This window comes from Carcharhinus amblyrhynchos, unplaced genomic scaffold, assembly GCF_965287045.1.
Source record: "Carcharhinus amblyrhynchos unplaced genomic scaffold, sCarAmb.v2.hapA scaffold_90, whole genome shotgun sequence".
NCBI classification, from domain to species: Eukaryota; Metazoa; Chordata; class Chondrichthyes; order Carcharhiniformes; family Carcharhinidae; genus Carcharhinus; species Carcharhinus amblyrhynchos.
This window is the reverse complement of record NW_027649830.1, coordinates 210,027-227,778: the sequence shown is the minus strand read 5'-3', so window position 1 is coordinate 227,778 and position 17,752 is coordinate 210,027. Positions and strand designations below refer to the sequence as shown.

General features: G+C 48.2%; 1 protein-coding gene across 7 annotated transcripts in view; it reads right to left on the bottom strand.

The window, feature by feature from the left end:
- LOC145338050 (serine/threonine-protein kinase WNK3-like) overlaps positions 1-17,752 on the bottom strand; it is a 127,788-nt gene that overhangs the window by 58,135 nt on the left and 51,901 nt on the right. For all 7 annotated transcript variants that reach the window (XM_080182828.1, XM_080182829.1, XM_080182832.1 and 4 more), the window contains 4 exons: positions 14,882-15,039; positions 12,151-12,239; positions 6,302-6,521; positions 3,122-3,416 (listed from right to left, as the gene is read on the bottom strand). In XM_080182828.1, the coding sequence (XP_080038954.1) occupies positions 3,122-3,416; positions 6,302-6,521; positions 12,151-12,239; positions 14,882-15,039 (762 nt within the window). The remainder of the gene's footprint in view (positions 1-3,121; positions 3,417-6,301; positions 6,522-12,150; positions 12,240-14,881; positions 15,040-17,752) is intronic.

The following is a 17,752-nucleotide window of genomic DNA, read 5'->3' as shown; positions in this document are numbered from 1 at the left end:
AACCATGTCTACCGCTCTTCCTTCATCAATGTGTTCAGTCACATTCTCAAAGAACTCAACTAGGCTCGTAAGGCACGACCTGCCCTTGACAAAACCATGCTGACTATTTCTGATCATTCTAAACTTCTCCAAATGCTCATAAATCTTGTCCCTCAGAAGCCTCTCCATCAACTTACCAACCACTGAGGTCAGACTCACCGGTCGGTAATTTCCCGGGCTATCCCTGTTCCCTTTCTTGAAAATAGGAACCACATCCACAATCCTCCAATCCTCTGGAACCTCTCCCGTCTCCATCGACGACGCAAAGATCATCGCCAGGAGCTCTGCAATCACTTCCCTCCCCTCCCACAGTAACCTGGGATACATCCCATCCGGTCCCAGCGACTTGTCTATCTTGATAGAATTTAAAAGTTCCAACACATCCTCTTCCTTAACATCCACATACTCAATCTTTCCAGTCCGCCGCAAACCTGTAGTACAACCTCCCAGATCACTTTCCACTGTGAATACCGAGGCAAAGTACTCATTAAGCACCTCTGCCATTTCTTCCGGTTCTACACAGACTTTTCCCCCTTCACCTTTTATAGGCCCTATCCCTTCTCTCCTCATCCTTTTACTTTTCACACATTTGTAGAAGGCCTTGGGATTCTCCTTAATCTTATCTGCCAAAGCCTTCTGGCTCTCCTAATTTCCTTTTTAAGCTCCTTTCTACAAGCCTTATACTCCTCTAGATCCTTACCATCTCCTAGCTCTCTGAACCTTTTATACACCTTTCCTTTCTTCCTGACTAGGTTCACCACAACCTTCGTGCACCAAAGTTCCCGCGCCCTACCAAAACCTCCTTGTCTCATTGCAACATTATCGTGCAGAGCTCCAGTCAAACATTCCTTGAATATCCGCCACCTTCCTTCTGTACTTTTCCCCAATAACGCCTTCTTCCAGTTTATTCGTCCAATTATCTGCCTGAAGTCTTCATATTTCCCCTTACTCCAGACAAACACCTTCTTAGCCTGCCTGATCCGATCTCTTTCAAATGCTATCGTGAAGGAGATAGAATTATGATCTCCATCCCCAAGATGCTCTCCTACCGAGAGATCCGACACCTGTCCTGGTTCATTAGCCAGCACCAGGTCAAGTACAGCCTCTCCTCTCGTAGGCTTATCCACGTACTGTGTCAGGAAACCCTTCTGAACACACCTAACAAACTCCTCCCCATCCAAGCCCCTTACCCCTAGGATATTCCAGTCGATGTTTGGGAAATTAAAGTCTCCCATCACGACAACTCTGTTATTACTACATCTCTCTAGGTGTTTGTCTGGAGTAAGGGGAAATATGAAGACATCAGGCAGATAATTGGATGAGTAAACTGGAAGGTGGTGTTCTTGGGGAAAAGCACTGAAGGAAGGTGATGGATTTTCAAGGAATGTTTGACTAGAGCTCTACACGACAACGTTCCGATGAGACAAGGAGGTTTTGGAAGGTCGCGGGAACCGTGGTGCACAAAGGTTGTGGTGAACCTAGTCAGGAAGGAAAGAAAGGCGTATAAAAGGTTCAGACAGCTTGGAGATGTTGAGTATAAGGCTTGTAGAAAGGAGCTTAAAAAGGAAATTAGGAGAGCCAGAAGGGGTCATGAGAAGGCCTTGGCGGGTAAGATTAAGGAGAATCCCAAGGCCTTCTACAAATATGTGAAGAGTAAAAGGATAAGAGAAGGGATAGGACCTATAAAAGGTGAAGGGGGAAAAGTCTGTGTGGAACCGGTAGAAATGGCAGAGGTGCTTAATGAGTACTTTGCCTCGGTATTCACGGTGGAAAGTGATCTGGGAGGTTGTACTACAGGTTTGCGGCAGACTGAAAAGATTGAGTATGTGGATGTTAAGGAAGAGGATGTGTTAGAACTTTTAAATTCTATCAAGATAGACAAGTCGCAGGGACCGGATGGGATGTACCCCAGGTTACTGTGGAAGGTGAGGGAAGTGATTGCAGAGCCCCTGGCGATGATCTTTGCGTCGTCGATGGAGATGGGAGAGGTTCTGGAGGATTGCGGATGTGGTTCCTATTTTCAAGAAAGGGAACAGGGATAGCACAGGAAATTACCGACCGGTGAGTCTGACTTCAGTGGTCGGTAAGTCGAAGGAGAGGATTCTGAGGGACAAGATTTATGAACATTTAGAGAAGTTTAGAATAATCAGAAATAGTCAGCATGGCTTTGTCAAGGGCAGGTCGTGTCTTACGAGCCTAGTTGAGTTTTTGAAAATGTGACTTAACACATTGACGAAGGAGGAGCGGTAGACGTGGTTGACGTGGACTTCAGCAAGGCGTTTGATAAGGTCCCCCATGCAAGACTTCTTGAGAAGGTGAGAGGACATGGTATCCAAGGGGCTTTGGCCTTGTGGATCCAGAACTGGCTTGCCTGCAGAAGGCAGAGAGTGGTTGTGGATGGGTCTTTTTCTGTATGGAGGTCGGTCACCAGTGGAGTGCCCCAGGAATCTGTTCTAGGACGCTTACTGTTTGTCATTTTCATAAATGACCTGGATGAGGAAGTGGAGGGATGGGTTAATAAGTTCACAGACAATACGAAGGTTGGTGGTGTGGATAGTCTGGAGGGATGTCAGAACTTGCAGCATGACATAGATAGGATGCAAGACTGTGCACAGAAGTGGCAGATGGACTTCAACACGGATAAACTTGTAGTGGTCCATTTTGGCAGGACCAACAGGATGAAGGAGTACAATATCAAGGGTAGGAGTCTTGGCTGTGTTGAAGAGCAGAAGGATCTTGGGGTCCGGGTCCATAGGACTCTTAAATCGGCCTCACAGGTGGAGGATGTGATCAAGAAGGCATATGATGTACTGGCCTTCATTAATCGAGGGATTGAGTTTAGGAGTCGGGAGGTAATGCTGCAACTTTATAAGACCCTTGTCAGACCCCACTTGGAGTACTGTGTGCAGTTCTGGTCGCCTCACTACGGGAAGGATGTGGAAGCTATTGAGAGGGTGCAGAGGAGATTTACAAGGATGTTGCCTGGATTCGGAGGCATGCCTTATGAAGATAGGTTGAAGATAGGCAGATTTGGGGATGAGAAAGCATTTCAAGGAGGAGAGAACGAGGTCTGAAAGCTCACATGAGACAGTGCCCGTGAGCAGCTTATTCTGCAGCACGTGTTGGTCGACCTCAGGGTCCTCGGACTCTGTCAGGCTTGGCTGCCAACCAGTGGCAGACAGGGACGTCACTGTGGTCTGGGACTGCATCTGCTCCATCTGGGACCGGATTTTCTCCTGTTCCTCCTGCTCACGGCGCTCCTCCATCTCTCGGATCTGCTGTGTCCTCTGCCTCTTCCTCTTGATGAAGGACACCCGGTCTCGGATGGACTTAGACAGCAGCTTGGAGTCATTCTCGTGGAAAAAGCCGGACTTGACCTAGAAGCACATGGAACACTTTGAATTATATAGATAGCTTACCAGTATCCTTACCAACAATCCTCGTGCACCATGCATGCTCACAGCCCTTGCCTTTTGTTGGGGTGGTTATTTCTGGACTGCCACAAAAAGCAGCTCCTCCTACCTCTCCCTCCTTCACTTGTGAACTTACATAGACAGTCAGCTGGGCATTTGACTGTGGGGGGGCATGACTGAAAAAGGGCAAACGTGTCACTGCGCTCAACACCTGCAACCACGCAGACCTCCCAGAAACAGACACTGGAGTGTTAGCGCTGCTATCTCTCAGTGCCAGGGACCCGGGTTCAATTCCAGCCTCAGGTCACCGTCTATGCGTGAAGTTTGCACGTTCTGTGTCTGCACGGGTTTCCTCTCGGTGCTCCGGTTTCCGCCACACTCCAAAGACGAGCTGGCTAGGTGCACTGGCCATGCTAAATTGTCCCTTAGTGTCCAATGACGTTCAAGTTAGATGGATTGGCCATGGTATAAGTGTGGGGTTACAGGGTTAGGGCAAGGGAGAGGGCCTGTTTAGAATTGGTGCAGACTCAATGAGCCGAATGACCTCCTTCTGTATTGTCAGGATTTTATAATTGTAAACAGCAGTCAGGAGCCAGGTCAATGCTTTGCCCTGTCCATTCCAGAGGGACTGAAGGCCGATTGAAACTGCACTACTGCTGCCTCAGCTGACAACACACCCCCCACAGCATGTGCACAGAGGTGGGAACATTCAATTTTGCTGTTCCACACCAGACTCTGCATTTTCTCACTGAATCATCATGCCAACCCCAGAAGACAGGGGGACACAGCTTCAAATCCACCATGGCAGCCAGTGGAATTTTATTTCAATTAATAAACCCTGGAATTTAAAACTCATCTCAGTTTGTTGGAAAAACTCTCCTGGCTCACTAATGCCCCTTTAGGGAAGGAAATCTGCCATACTTCTCCGTCTGGCCTACGTGACCCACAGCCACAGCAATGCGGTTAATTCTTCTCATTAATTCTAATGGCCTTTGCAAGAGCAATCAAGGGGCAATTAGGGATGGGAACAAACGCCAATGCTCAGATGAAAGAATGAATTTAAAACGATTGAAGTGCATTTGTACTTATGATGCAGACAGACTCGCTGACCACGCTGACAGCCAGGAAGGGCATCCACAGGTTTTGGGGATAATAACGTAAGAACTAGGAGCAGGAGTTGGCCATTCGGCCCCTCAGGCCTGCTCCACCATTCAATAAGATCATGGCTGATCTTTTTGTGGACTCAGCTCCATTTACCCACCCACTCACCGTAACCCTTAATTCCTTTACTGTCCAAACATTTATCTATCCTTGCCTTAAAAACATTCAACGAGGTAGTCTCGACTGCTTCACTGGGCAGGGAATTCCACAGATTCACAACCCTTTGTGTGAAGAAGTTCCTCCTCAACTCAGTCCTAAATCTGCCTCCCCTTATTTTGAGGCCATTCCCCCTAGTTCTAGTCTCACCCACCAGTGGAAACAACTTTCCTGCTTCTATCTTATCTATTCCCTTCATAATCTTATATGTTTCTATAGGATCTCCCCTCATTCATCCAAATTCTAATGAGTGCAGTTCCAGTCTACTCAGTCTCTCCTCAGAAGCCAACCCTCCGGAATCAACCTAGTGAATCTCCCCTGCATCCTCTCCAGTGCCAGTATATCCTTTCTCAAGTAAGGAGACCAAAACTGTACGCGGTACTCCAGGTATGGCCTCATCGGCACCTTATACAGCTGCAACACAACCTCGCTGTTTTTAAACTCCATCCCTCTAGCAAAATTCCATTTGCCGCCTTAATTACCTGCTGCACCTGCAAACCAACTCCTTGTGATTCTTGCACAAGGACACCCAGTCCTTGTCAGTTAAGAAAGGAACACTGGCCAGGGTCTGGGAAGAACTCCCAATTCTTAACAACTGCGTGAAGCAATGGAACAGAGGGGTAAATTCCTGCAGGGGTGACCCATGGCAATGCAGCACCGAAGGAGCGTCAACCTGGAGAACTAGCTCAAGCCCTGGAGGGTGGCTCAACGAACTCCACATCACCTACCCGCTGACCTGCTGAAACCCAGCATCTGTGGACAAATGTCAGTAATGTCAGTAAAATAAAGATGATAGTCATCGACTTCAGGAAGTGTAGTGGTGGACATGCCCTTCTCTACATCAACTGAGATAAAGTGGAAAGGTCAAGAGCTTCAGGTTTCTCGGTGTCCAGATCACCAACAATTTAATCTGTCCTGACCCCTCCACGGTGACGCTATATTTAAGAAAGTCCACCAATCTCTCTACTTTCTCAGGAGGCTAAGGAAATTTGGCATGTCAGCTATGAATCTCACCAGTTTTTAGATGCTCCATTGAAAGCATCCTATCTGGTTGTATCACAGCTTGGTGTGACTCCTGTTCTGTCCAACACTGCAAGAAACTACAAAGGGTCCTGAACATAGCCAACAGCATCACGCAAACCAGCCTTTCATCCTTTGACTCTGTCTGCACTTCCTGCTGCCTCGGCAAAGCAGCCAACACATGCTCAGACATTCTCTCTTCCACCTTCTGCCATCGGGAAAGAAATACAAAAGTCTGAGGCTACGTACCAATTGAATCAAGAACAGCTTCTTCCCTGCTGCTGTCAGACTTTTGAATAGATCTACCTTGCATTAAGCTGATCTTCCGCTACACCTTAACTATGACTGTAACACTACATTCTGTACTCTCTTCTTTCCTTCTCCACTATGTACACTATGAACGGTATGTTTTGTCTGTATAGTGTGCAAGAAACAATATTTTTCACTGTATACATGTGACAATAATAAATCAAATTGAAGAACATAGGATGGGGTTGGCGTGGAACACTTGCCATTTCCTGTGCCACCTCTTCAGGAGTGTCATGTTCCAGGTCGAAGCTGAACTCGATCGCCTCATTGTCCTTGTGCTTCCCCTTCAGCTTCTTGGGGTCCTCCACCCAGACCCGCAGAGCGAGCGAGATGTTCTGCCCGCTGTCCTCCTTGGCCAGCTCAATCCGCAGACCAGTGTCCTCTGCGAAAAAGGCGTAGCTCAGCAGGTCCTTTATAACCAGCCTGTGTGCGAGAAGGTAAGCAGTCAGAAGGGAAAGGCCATGCATCCTGGCAAGCCTGCTCTGTCATCTAATCCGGGGTCTGAACTCCACAGTCTGAAAGACGTGCTGGTTAGGGTGCATTGGCTGTGCTAAATTCACCTTCAGTGTACCTGAACAGGTGCTGGAGTGTGGCGACTAGGGGATTTTCACTGTAACTTCATTGCAGTGTTAATGTATGCTGACTTGCAACACTAATAAATAAACTAGGTGACAGCCTAACGGTATTATTGCTAGATTCTGTTAATCCAGAAACTCAGCTAATGTTCTAAGGTCCCGGGTCCACCACACTACAGCAGATGGTGGAATTTGAATCTAATAAAAAATATCTGGAATTAAGAATCTGCTGATGACCATTTGTCGGAAAAACCCGCCTAGTTCACTAATGTCCTCGAGGGGAGAAAATCTGCTGTCCTTACCCATTCTGACCTACATGTGACTCCAGAGCCACAGCAACATGGTTGACTCTCAACTGCCCTCCAAGGGAACTAGGGATGGGCAAAAAAGTTCAAATGGAGACAGAGGTTTTCCTAGCAGTGTGGAAACAAGGGCAGAATGCATGCCCAGACAGTGGACAGAATCTTTTTCTTTATTCATTCGTGGGACACGAGCTTCGCTGGCAGCCAGTATTTATTGCCCATCCCTGGTTAGCCTTGGAGGGTGGTTGAGGGTCAACCACATTGCTGTGGTCTGGAATCGCATGTAGGCCAAACTGGGTAAGGAGAGCCGATTTCCTCCCTAAAGGACATTAGTGAACCAGACGGGTTTTCCGACAATCAACGATAGGTTTCATGGTCATCAGTAGATTCTTAATTTCAATTTTTTTTATTGAATTCAAATTCCACCATCTGCTGTGGTGGGAATCGAACCCCTGTCCCCGGAATACTAGCTGAGTTTCTGGATTAAGAGTGTTGCAAAGTTGAGTAGAACGTTAGAATTTGATGTTTGCAGAATTATCAAAAAATGGTAGTGTTAAGAGGTGAAAGTATTGTGTGGTCCCTTTAAAAAGGGAGCGTCCTTGCTGTGCTTAGGGTTAAAAACACAGGTGCAAATGGTACCAGTACATAGACTGAAACATTTGTATCAAAGGCCAAACAGCAGGGTTGCCTTGGTAACAGGCTTCAGGCATTTGAATGTTTCTGAATTCAGCGCATCAGTTTAAATTAGGCACTTGGATACCATCAACCTGTTAGATTTAAATTTGATGGTTTTGGCAACCTGGGATCAACCCTTCTCTGAGGGATGTTAATATGTCATCACAGCTACAAAAGAACAGGCAGTGGGACAATAACTGAAGCAGCAACTGCCATCTGTACAGCTCAAAGCTCTCAGCTCAAAGCACCATCTAAAAAGTGAAGGTGCCATGTAAGACAGAAGGCCCAGACAAAAGAATCAACAGAGAAAGCCCAAAATATTCCAAAAGATGCCAAACTTGGTTGTATTTGAGAGTGACTAAATCCTATTTTTGTTTAATAAGTGGGAGTTATATTCATCTAAACAGCATTCCATTCAAACTATGTTTTATTAGATTTGTTAATAGTTTAGTTAATTTGTTCACTGTTAGTTAGATAAATAAATTGTTACTTGTTGACTTTAGAGTGAGTGTTGGGGAGTTATTTTGATTTAACTACTAAAAGCTGCTAAAGAGCAGATTGCACCACTTTTCACACACTTTTGACAGATTATGAGGTGAGGTACTCTGAGTGGTTAGATGTTAGTTCTCAGAAAGGGAAGGGGGGGAGGGGGAAGGGGGGGGAGGGGAAGGGGGGGAGGGGGAAGGGGGGGGAGGGGAAGGGGGGGGAGGGGAAGGGGGGGGGGAGGGGAAGGGGGGGGGAGGAGGGGAAGGGGGGGAGGAGGGGAAGGGGGGGAGGAGGGGAAGGGGGGGAGGAGGGGAAGGGGGGGAGGAGGGGAAGGGGGGGAGGAGGGGAAGGGGGGGGAGGAGGGGAAGGGGGGAGGGGAAGGGGGGGGAGGGGAAGGGGGGGGAGGGGAAGGGGGGGGAAATCAACCACTGCTTCATAACAATTGTCCAGTGGTAATACCACCAGGCCATTGCCTCCTCTCACCTGAAACTCATTCCCACAAAGGTCGATTGAGGGAAATGGCATAGATGCATTCAGGGTGAAGATGGATATACATTTGAGGGGGAGTAAAAAGGAAAAGAACCGATAAGCTGAAATGGAGAGGGGGCTCATGTGAAGCATAAACAGCAGGATGGGCCAGTCAGGCTGAATGGCCTTTTTTGCACTGTGAATGACATACAAAATGGGGACGAGACGCTGTCTGCCTGCTCCAATTATTTGCCCCACAGTCTCAATGTCCCCTGTGCAATGAGGATGAGTGAGAGAGAGTGGTGGAAGAGTTCAGACAAATATTAATTGGCAAATTCTATAAATGCGCTGTGGGGATGTGCGTGCCTGGGTAAAGGGCAGACAGTGTGGTCCCATCAACTGTTTCCAACATACGCTGGGCAGCAGAAGTGCTTTGTTCCCTTGCTGTCCTTGGACGCGCAGAAAAGGTCTGCAATTCAGCTAAGGTGACTGGGGTGAGCAAGAAGATCTGTGATGGGAGACTGAGCTCATGTGTGCGAGGAGGTTGGGGCACTGTGGGGGAACCAGGTCACAACTGAGCAGCTGAGTTGAGCTGAGGGTGTTAGAAAACAATCTTAAAATAATCTTGTACGTGTCTGAAGATAGGTTCTGCTTATTCGCAGTATCCACGGTGACTCAAAGTGCAAAGACATCAACATCTGTGTAATGTGGTGCGTTTAAAAACGCAAAGCTACCATGAATTGCTCGGGTGACGGGTGCTGTGTGTGCAAACCACACATTACTCTGTAGCACACATTCATTGGCGGGACATGGGTGTCGCCAGCTAGGTCCAGCATTTGTTGTCCATCCCGAATTTTCCCTCAAGATGATGGTGAGTGAACTACCTTCTTGAACTGCTGCAGCGGTATAGGTATACCCCACTCTTTTGAGAGTGTAGAGAGCTTTACCAGGATGTTGCCTGGTATGGAGGGTCTTAGCTGTGAGGAGAGATTAGGTAGACTGGGGGTTGTTCTCCCTGGAAAGACGGAAAATGAGGGGAGACCGAATAGAGGGAGTCCCAGGATTTTGATCCAGTGACTGTGAAGGAAAGGCTGATGTAGTTCAAAGTTTGGATGGTAAGTTGCTAAGAGGGGAACAGTCAGTATTCTCGGGCACCTGCCAGCCTCATCCTTCTAGATAATCTTGTTTTGGTCTCCTTATTTGAGGAAGGATGTGGTGGCATTGGAGGCAGTTCAGAGGAGGTTCAACCAGATTGATTCCCTTGGGTGAAGGGATTGATGTATGAGGAGAGATTAAAAGTTTGGGCTTGTACTTGCTGGAGTTTAGGAGGATAAGAGGGGATCTGATTGAATGGCAGAGCGGGCTCAAAGGGCTGAAATGCTACTTCTGCTCCAAATTAATACCTTCCTATATTGTGGGTTTGGAAGGTGCTTCCTAAGGAGCCTTGGTAAGTTGCTAAAGTGTATCTTGTAGATGGTACACACAGCTGCTGCTGTGCGTTGGTGGTGAATGGAATGAATGTTTGTGGATGAGCTGCCAATCAAGTTGGGCTGCTCTGTCCTGGCTGTGCTTTGCATAAGCACTTAGAGGGGGTCACCTTTTCCACAGGTACATGATGACAGTGTCAGCAGCTGTGGAAAGCAAGCTGCAAGCCAAGGCTTTGTCATCTCTCCTCACCTGCGTCTTGCAGCAGCTCATATTCTGCCATGCAGCCCGATTAGGTTGCAGGCGCTGACCTAGATTGGAGCTGGTGAGGCTTTGCGATCATGTCAAAGAACAGAAAAGGGATCGCTTCCTTTCCTTCAACTTGGATAATACACCTTGTCTCAAAGCAGTTATTTTAACACTTTAAAAACATAAGAATCCGTTTTCCTCCTGCCGCATATCCAAAAGTATCAGATCAGGTTAAAAAGACAGCTACACTGAAGGGGATAACAAGTTCTCAGCTCAATGGGAAAATACCCTTTGGCTCAAGAACAACTCTGGCAGAGAATCATGCACAGTTTTGGTCTCCTTATCTGAAGGAGGAAATGCGTGCCGTAGAGGGATTGCAACCAAGACTCACCCAGCTAATCCTTGAGATGGCATGACTGTCTTCTGAAGAGATAATCAGGAAACTGGGCCTGTGCTCTCTTGAGTTTCGAAGAACGAGGGTAATCTCATTGAAACTTACAAAATTCTCACCGAATCCCGAAAGTGCAGAAAGAGTCCATTCTGCCCATCGAGTCTGCACCGACTCTCCGACAGAGCATCTCACGCAGGCCATATCCATGTAACCCTATATATCTATCCTGCAAAGGCCCCCTAACCTGCACATCTTTGGACACTGTTGGGCAACTAACCATGGCCAATCTACACATCATTGGACAATGAGACGAAACTGGAGCATCCAGGGGAAATGCACACAGACGTTGGAAGATTGTGCAAACTCCGCACAGTTAACCAAGGCTGGAATCGAACCCGGGTTCTGCCATTCTGTGGCAGTAGTGCTGCCCAGGGCCCACCAGGGTAGACATTGATAGAATGGTTTCCAAGCTAGGAAGGGATGGGGGCATTCAAAACAAGGGAACACACAGTAGTCAAAGATAAAGGGGCAGATCATGTAAGATTGGGATGGGGAGGAATTTCTTCTGTCAGAAAACGCTGAATCTTCAGAATCCTCTGCCGGGGTGGTAGTTATAGGACGGATGTCAGAGGTAGGTTCTTTACCCAGAGGGTGGTGGGGGATTGGAATGTCCTGCCTGCTGCAGTTGTAGATGCGCCTAGTTTGGGGGCGTTTAAGAGGTCCGTGGATAGGTTTATGGATGGAAAGGGATTGGTTTAGGTTAGAGGGTCATTGCTTTTCTCTTAATTGGTCGGCGCAACATCGTGGGCCAAAGTGCCTGTTCTGCGCTGTAATGTTCTATGTTCAATTACAGGCGCTCGGGAGGTGGGTGGGGGACACGCATGTGGACGGACGGTCTGCAGGGGCGTACAGGGCGTGCCCATGGAGGCGGGTGTGGGCTAGGGCACCCACAGAGGTGGACGGGGGCAGATAGACGGCGCCCATGTGGGTGGGCACAGGAGCACCCCTGAGACCGGGGAGGGGCAGGCGGGTGAGAACACCGGATGAGGTGAGGGCACCCAAGGGAATTGGTGGGAGGGAAGCACCCAAGGGGGGCGGGTGGGGGGGAAGAAGCACCCAAGGGGCAGGGGGGGAGGGGTGGGGAGGATAAGAGCACCTGAGGTGGGTGTACAAGAGCACCCGAGGGGGTGTTGCAAATAACAGCACACAGGTGAGTGCGCACTCGAGCCAGATGGGGGTGAGGGGAGGGCATGCTAGGGGAGGTGGGAATGCGGTAGAGCACCTTAGGGGGAGGGGAGAACATCCGTGGGGTTGGCGGGGGGGGAATGAGAGCACCCCAGGGGTGGGGTGTGGCAGAGATAGCACTGGGGGGGGCTGCGGTGAGAGCACCCAAGGGGAGAGGGGCCAGAGCACCTGGGGGGTGGGTGCAGCAGAGTGCCGGAGGGGAGACAACCACCTGAGAGAAAATTACAAAATCCCACCTTTCCGTTTTGTTCTGCTGAATGCATCCTTCAATGATTTCTTTGATTTCTGGATCGCTCACCTTGTTGAAGCTTGCTGGCTTAATGCCCTAGGACAGGACCACAGAAGGCCAGGGTTATAGAAGGCACCTCAACATTTCGCAAACACCATCTGGCAATGACTACACATCTCCTCCACACATAGCCCATACTCTAATCCTCAGCACCCAGCATCACCAGAGAAAAAACAAAGTTCCAACAGAGGTCATTTGGCCCATTATATCTGTGCTGTCTCTCTCTGAAGTAGTAGTTCATCTGATGCCATTCCCTCACCTTCACCCCATAACCCTGCACCATTCATCCCTTTTAGATAAGGATCCAATTCACTCTGAAAACCGTGGACTGATCCTTCCTCCCCTACTCTCTTTGGCAGCACACTGCAGCTCCTAACCACTCGCTGTATGAAAATGTTTCTCCCCGTGTCGCCGATGCTTCTTTTGTCAATTGCCTTCAATGTGTCTCTCTGGTTCCCAATCTCTCTGCCAATGGGAACACTTCCTGTCCCTCTGCTCCAGACCCTCCTTGTGATTTCAGACATCTCGGTCAAATCCCCTCTCAGCTTTCCCCTCTCCTGGGAGAACAGTGCCAACATGGCTTTGAGACAGCAGCAAAGAAAGTCCCATTGCCTTTGAACTATGGGACCCACCGAGTGCCATTCACAAAACCAGAAACAAAAGTAGTGCAAACAGTCCAGCATTTTGGACCAACAATGAGGAATAAAGATTTGATGTCCCATTCCTGGTCTGTGCTGGTGAAGATGTGGAGATGCCGGTGTTGGACTGGGGTAAACACAGTAAGAAGTCTGACAACACCAGGTTTAAGTCTAACCGATTTATTTGATAGTAAACTCACAAGCTTTCGAGGTTTCCCTCTTCGTCAGGTGAATGAAGAGTTCTGGCCTCAGACAGAGCATATAAAGCACAGACAGTTTACAGATTACTGACTAGAATGCAAATCTTTACACCTAACCTGCTATTCAAGTCTTAAAGAGGCCAACAACGTGAGTGCAAGGAGCACTGAGCACAGGTTAAAGAGATGTGTATTGTCTCCAGACAGTGCAGTAAGTGGGGTTTTGCGAACCCAGGCAAGTCATGGGGGTTACAGATAGTGCGATATGAACCCAAGATCCCTGTTGAGACCGTCCTATATGTGTTGTGCTGTTGAAGCCATAGGCAGTGCTGAAGCCACAACTGGTCTTTTTTTAATTCATTTGTGGGACATAGGTATTGCTAACTGGCCAGCATTTATTGCCTATCCCTAGTTGCCCTTGTTAGGAGGGCAGTTAAGAGTCAACCACATTGCTGAGAGTCTGGAGTCACATGTAGGCCAGACTGGGTAAGAACACCAGGTTTCCTTCCCTAAAGGACATTAGTGAACCAGATGGGGTTTTCCGACAATCGACAATGGGTCACCAGTAGATTCTTAATTCCAGATATATTTTATTAAATTCAAATTCCACCATCTGTTTTGGCAGGATTCGAAATCCAGAGCATCAGCCAAATTTCTGGATTAACAGTCTGGTGATGATATTGCAAGGCCATCATCTCAGCATCTCTGAGTTTGGAAAATTGGAGGGAGTAATCAAATAAGGGGTCCCTGTGCCCGAGCCCTGGTCAGTGAGATTGGAGAAGGCCCCACGTGCTTAGTGGGCAAGGACTGGTGTCAGCTTTACAGTGATGCTCGACACACAGCAATAAGGGGGTACAGGAGGGCACCAGTGAATCTGCATCCAATGACACAACTTAGAATAATCAAATCATACAACGCAGAAGAGGCCCTTCAGCCCACTGAGTCTGCACTGTCACATTAGAAACACCTGTACTCCCACCTAACCCCATCTGTCAGCACTTGGCCCAGAGCCCTGAATGTCATGATGTGCCAAGTGCTCCTCCAGGTACTTTTTAAAGCATGTGAGGCATCCTGCCTCCACCACCCTCCCAGGCAGCACATTCCAGACTGTCACCACCCTCGGAATAAAAAGCTTTTCCTCACATCCCCCCTAAACCTCCTGCCCCTCACCTAGAACCTATGCCCTCATGACTGACTTTCAACTAAGGGGAATAGCTGCTCCTTATCCACTCTGTCCATGCCCCTCAATCTTAGCACCTTGATCAGGTCACCCCTCAATCTTCTCTGCTCCAACAAGAACAACCCAAGCCTATCCAACCTCTCTTCATAATTTAAATGCTCCTTGCATTGCTGAGAGGGAAAGAAAGGGGGAGGGCACACTGGCAGATTGGAGTGGGCTGTGGTAAAAGAAAGTAACCACATTTGAATCTGTGAGTTTCCAGCAAGTAAAGATTTTATTGAAGGAGGTGCCAGAGAGGTTAGATCTATCCCGACTGCTTTCTCAGGGATTTCTCAGCAATGCAAAGTTTGGGTCACAATTTATAGCGCTTGACCAAAGAACAAAGAAAATTACTGCACAGGAACAGGCCCTTCAGCCCTCCAAGCCTGCACCAACCATGCTGCCCGAACCTGCCCGTCCAGGGACCATACCGCTCTATTCCCATCATATTCTTGTACTCGTCAAAACGCCCCTTGAAAGTCACAATTTCCAATTCCGGCCTTGGATCACTGTCTGTTCTCCCTACACGCAGTGACCCAAGCCGGGAATTGAACCCAGGACCTTGGCACTGTGTGGCACCAGAGCTAACCACTGTGCCATAGCACCGCTCCAATTCACACTTACGCTGGTTACTTTGCGATATATCTGGGCAGCATTCTGACACTCTGAGTAAGGATATTCTGAGGTAGCCATCTCCAGCATGCACATGCCAAAGGCGTAAACATCAACTGATTCGTCGTAATGCTCTTCGTACATTTCTGGAGCCATGAACTCCGGGGTGCCTGCGGGAAGATGAACAAAAGACAGTCAAGATTAACACTTGTATGAACAAATTTTTTTTTTTTAAATGCTTCCTCCCCCTTCTCCCCTCCTGTGGTGTCCTTGCAACATGCACCTTTCCCTCATTGAGCAGGGGAGTGAATGAAGAGCAAGGCCCCTACCAAAGTCACTCCTGCCAACTGGAGGTCAGGAGGTGAGTACTCACTGCAGGATTCCAAGCCTCTGACCTGCTCTTGTAGCCACAGTATTTATGTGGCTGGTCCAGTTCAGTTTCTGGTCAATGGCAACCCCCAGGATGTTGAAGTGGGGGATTCGACGATGGTAATGCAATGGAACGTCATGGGGAGATGGTTAGATTCACTCTAACTGACTGGGTCTAGTTCACTTCCTGCTCAATGGTAAAAGCTAATAAAGGGGGGTTCAACAATGGTAATGCCACCGAATGTCACAAAATTGCAGCATCTCACAGCGCAGAAGAGGCCCTTCGGCCCACTGAGTCCACAATGACACATTAGGAACATCTGATCTCCCACCTAACCCCATCTGCCAGCACTTGGCCCATAGCCCTGAATGTGATGATTAGCCAAGTGCTCTTCCAGGTACTTTTTAAGGGATGTGAAGCAATCTGTCTCTACCATCCTCCCAGGCAGCACATTCGAGATCCTCACCACCCTTTGGGTAAAAAAGTTTTTCCTCACATCCCCCCCGAACCACTCACCTAGAACTTGTGTCCCGTCATGACTGATTTTCAACTAAGGGGAACAGCTGTTCCTTATCCATTCAGTCCATGCCCCTCTTAATCTTAACATCTTGATCAGGTCACCCCTCAGTCTTCTTTGCTCCAATGAAAACAACTCAAGCCCATCCAATCTTTCTTCATAATTTAAATGTTCCATCCCAGGCAGCATCCTGGTGGATCTTCCCTCCACCCCCTCCAGTGCAATCACATCCTCCTGATTACATGGCGATCAGAACTGCACACAGTGCTCCAGCTGTGGCCTCACCAAAGTTCTATGCAACTCCAACATGACCTCTCTGTTTTTGTAATCTATGTCTCAACTGAAAAAGACAAGCATCGTATACGCATTTTTCTCCACCCTACTAACACCTACCCTTCAGAGATCTGTGGACAAACGCGCCAAGGTCCCTTTATTCCACAGAACTTGCTAGTGTCCTACCATTCATTGAGTTCTTCCTTGTCAAGTTACTCCTTCCAAAGTATATCATCTCACACTTTTCACAGTTAAATTCTATCTGCCATTTGACCATTCCATCTGTATCTTTTTGTAGCCCATGACACTCACTGTTAACCGCCCGGCCAATCTTTGTCATCCACAAATTTACTAATCCTAGCCCCCCACACAGTCATCAATGTCTTTTCTCTAAATGACGAACATTAGGGGACTCAGCACAGACCCCTGTGCTATGCCACTGGACAGTTCCAGTCACTAAAGCAGCCTTCTGTCATCACTCTGTCGCCTACAGTTCAACCAATTTTGAATCCACTTTAGCAAGTTACTCTGTATCCTATGTGCATTTATCTTCCTTACAAGTCTCCCATGTGGGACCTTGTCAAGGGCTTTGCTGAAATCCATATAAACTGTATCAACTGCACTCCCCTCGTCTACACACCTGGTCACCTCCTCAAAAAATTCAATCAAATTTGCCAGGCATGACCTCCTTCTGACGAAACCATGCTGACTATCCCTGATTCAGCTTTGCCTCTCCAAGTGGAGATAGATTCTCTCCTTCAGAAGTTTTTCCAATAGTTTCCCTACCACTGACGTGAGACTCACTGGTCTGCAGTTCCTTGCTTTGTCTGTACACCCCTCTTTAAATAGCAGAACTACATGAGCTGTTCTCCACTTGTCTGGCAACTGCCCCGTGGCCAGAGAGGAATTGGAAATTTGGGTCAGAGCCTCTGCACTATCCTCTCTTGCCTCCCGCAGCAGCCTAGGGCACAATTCATCTGGACTCAGAGATTTATCAACTTTTAAGGCTGCCAACACTCTAATACTGTGTCCTTCCCTCTATCGATTTGCTCCAGAACCTCTCAGTCTCTCTCCCTGAATTCTACCACTGTCCCCATTCACTTGAATGAAGACAGATGTGAACTATTCGTTCAACATTCTACCAATGTCCTCTGGCTCCACCCACAGATTACTCCCTTGGTCCCTACGCTTGTCAAGGGGCAATGGTTAGATCCTCTCTTGTTGAAGAGGGCCATTGCCTGGTACTTTGGTGGTGCGAATGTTACTTGACTCTTGTCAACCCAAATCACAGGGAGCTGTGGACTGCCGCAAAGGTCCACAGCAGATGCCACCTCCCTGGCCCTGAACTCAACCCTGGAACACCTAGATAACAAAGACACCTATGTTAGACTCCTTTTTATTGACCACTCAGCCTTCAACACCATCATTCTGACGAAACTCATCTCCAAACTCCGTGGCCTTGGCTCTTCCCTCTGTGACGGGATCCTGGACTTCCTAATCCACAGACCACAACCAATAAGGACAGGCAACAACGCTTCCTCCACAATCATCCTCAACACCTGTGTCCCACAAGGCTGTGTCCTCATCCCCCTACTGTACTCCTTATACACCTATGAATGTGCGGCCAAATTCTCCTCCAGTTTGATTTTCAAGTTTGCTGGTGACACCACCACACTAGGTTGGATCTCAAACAATGATGAGACAGAGTACAGGAATGAGAGAG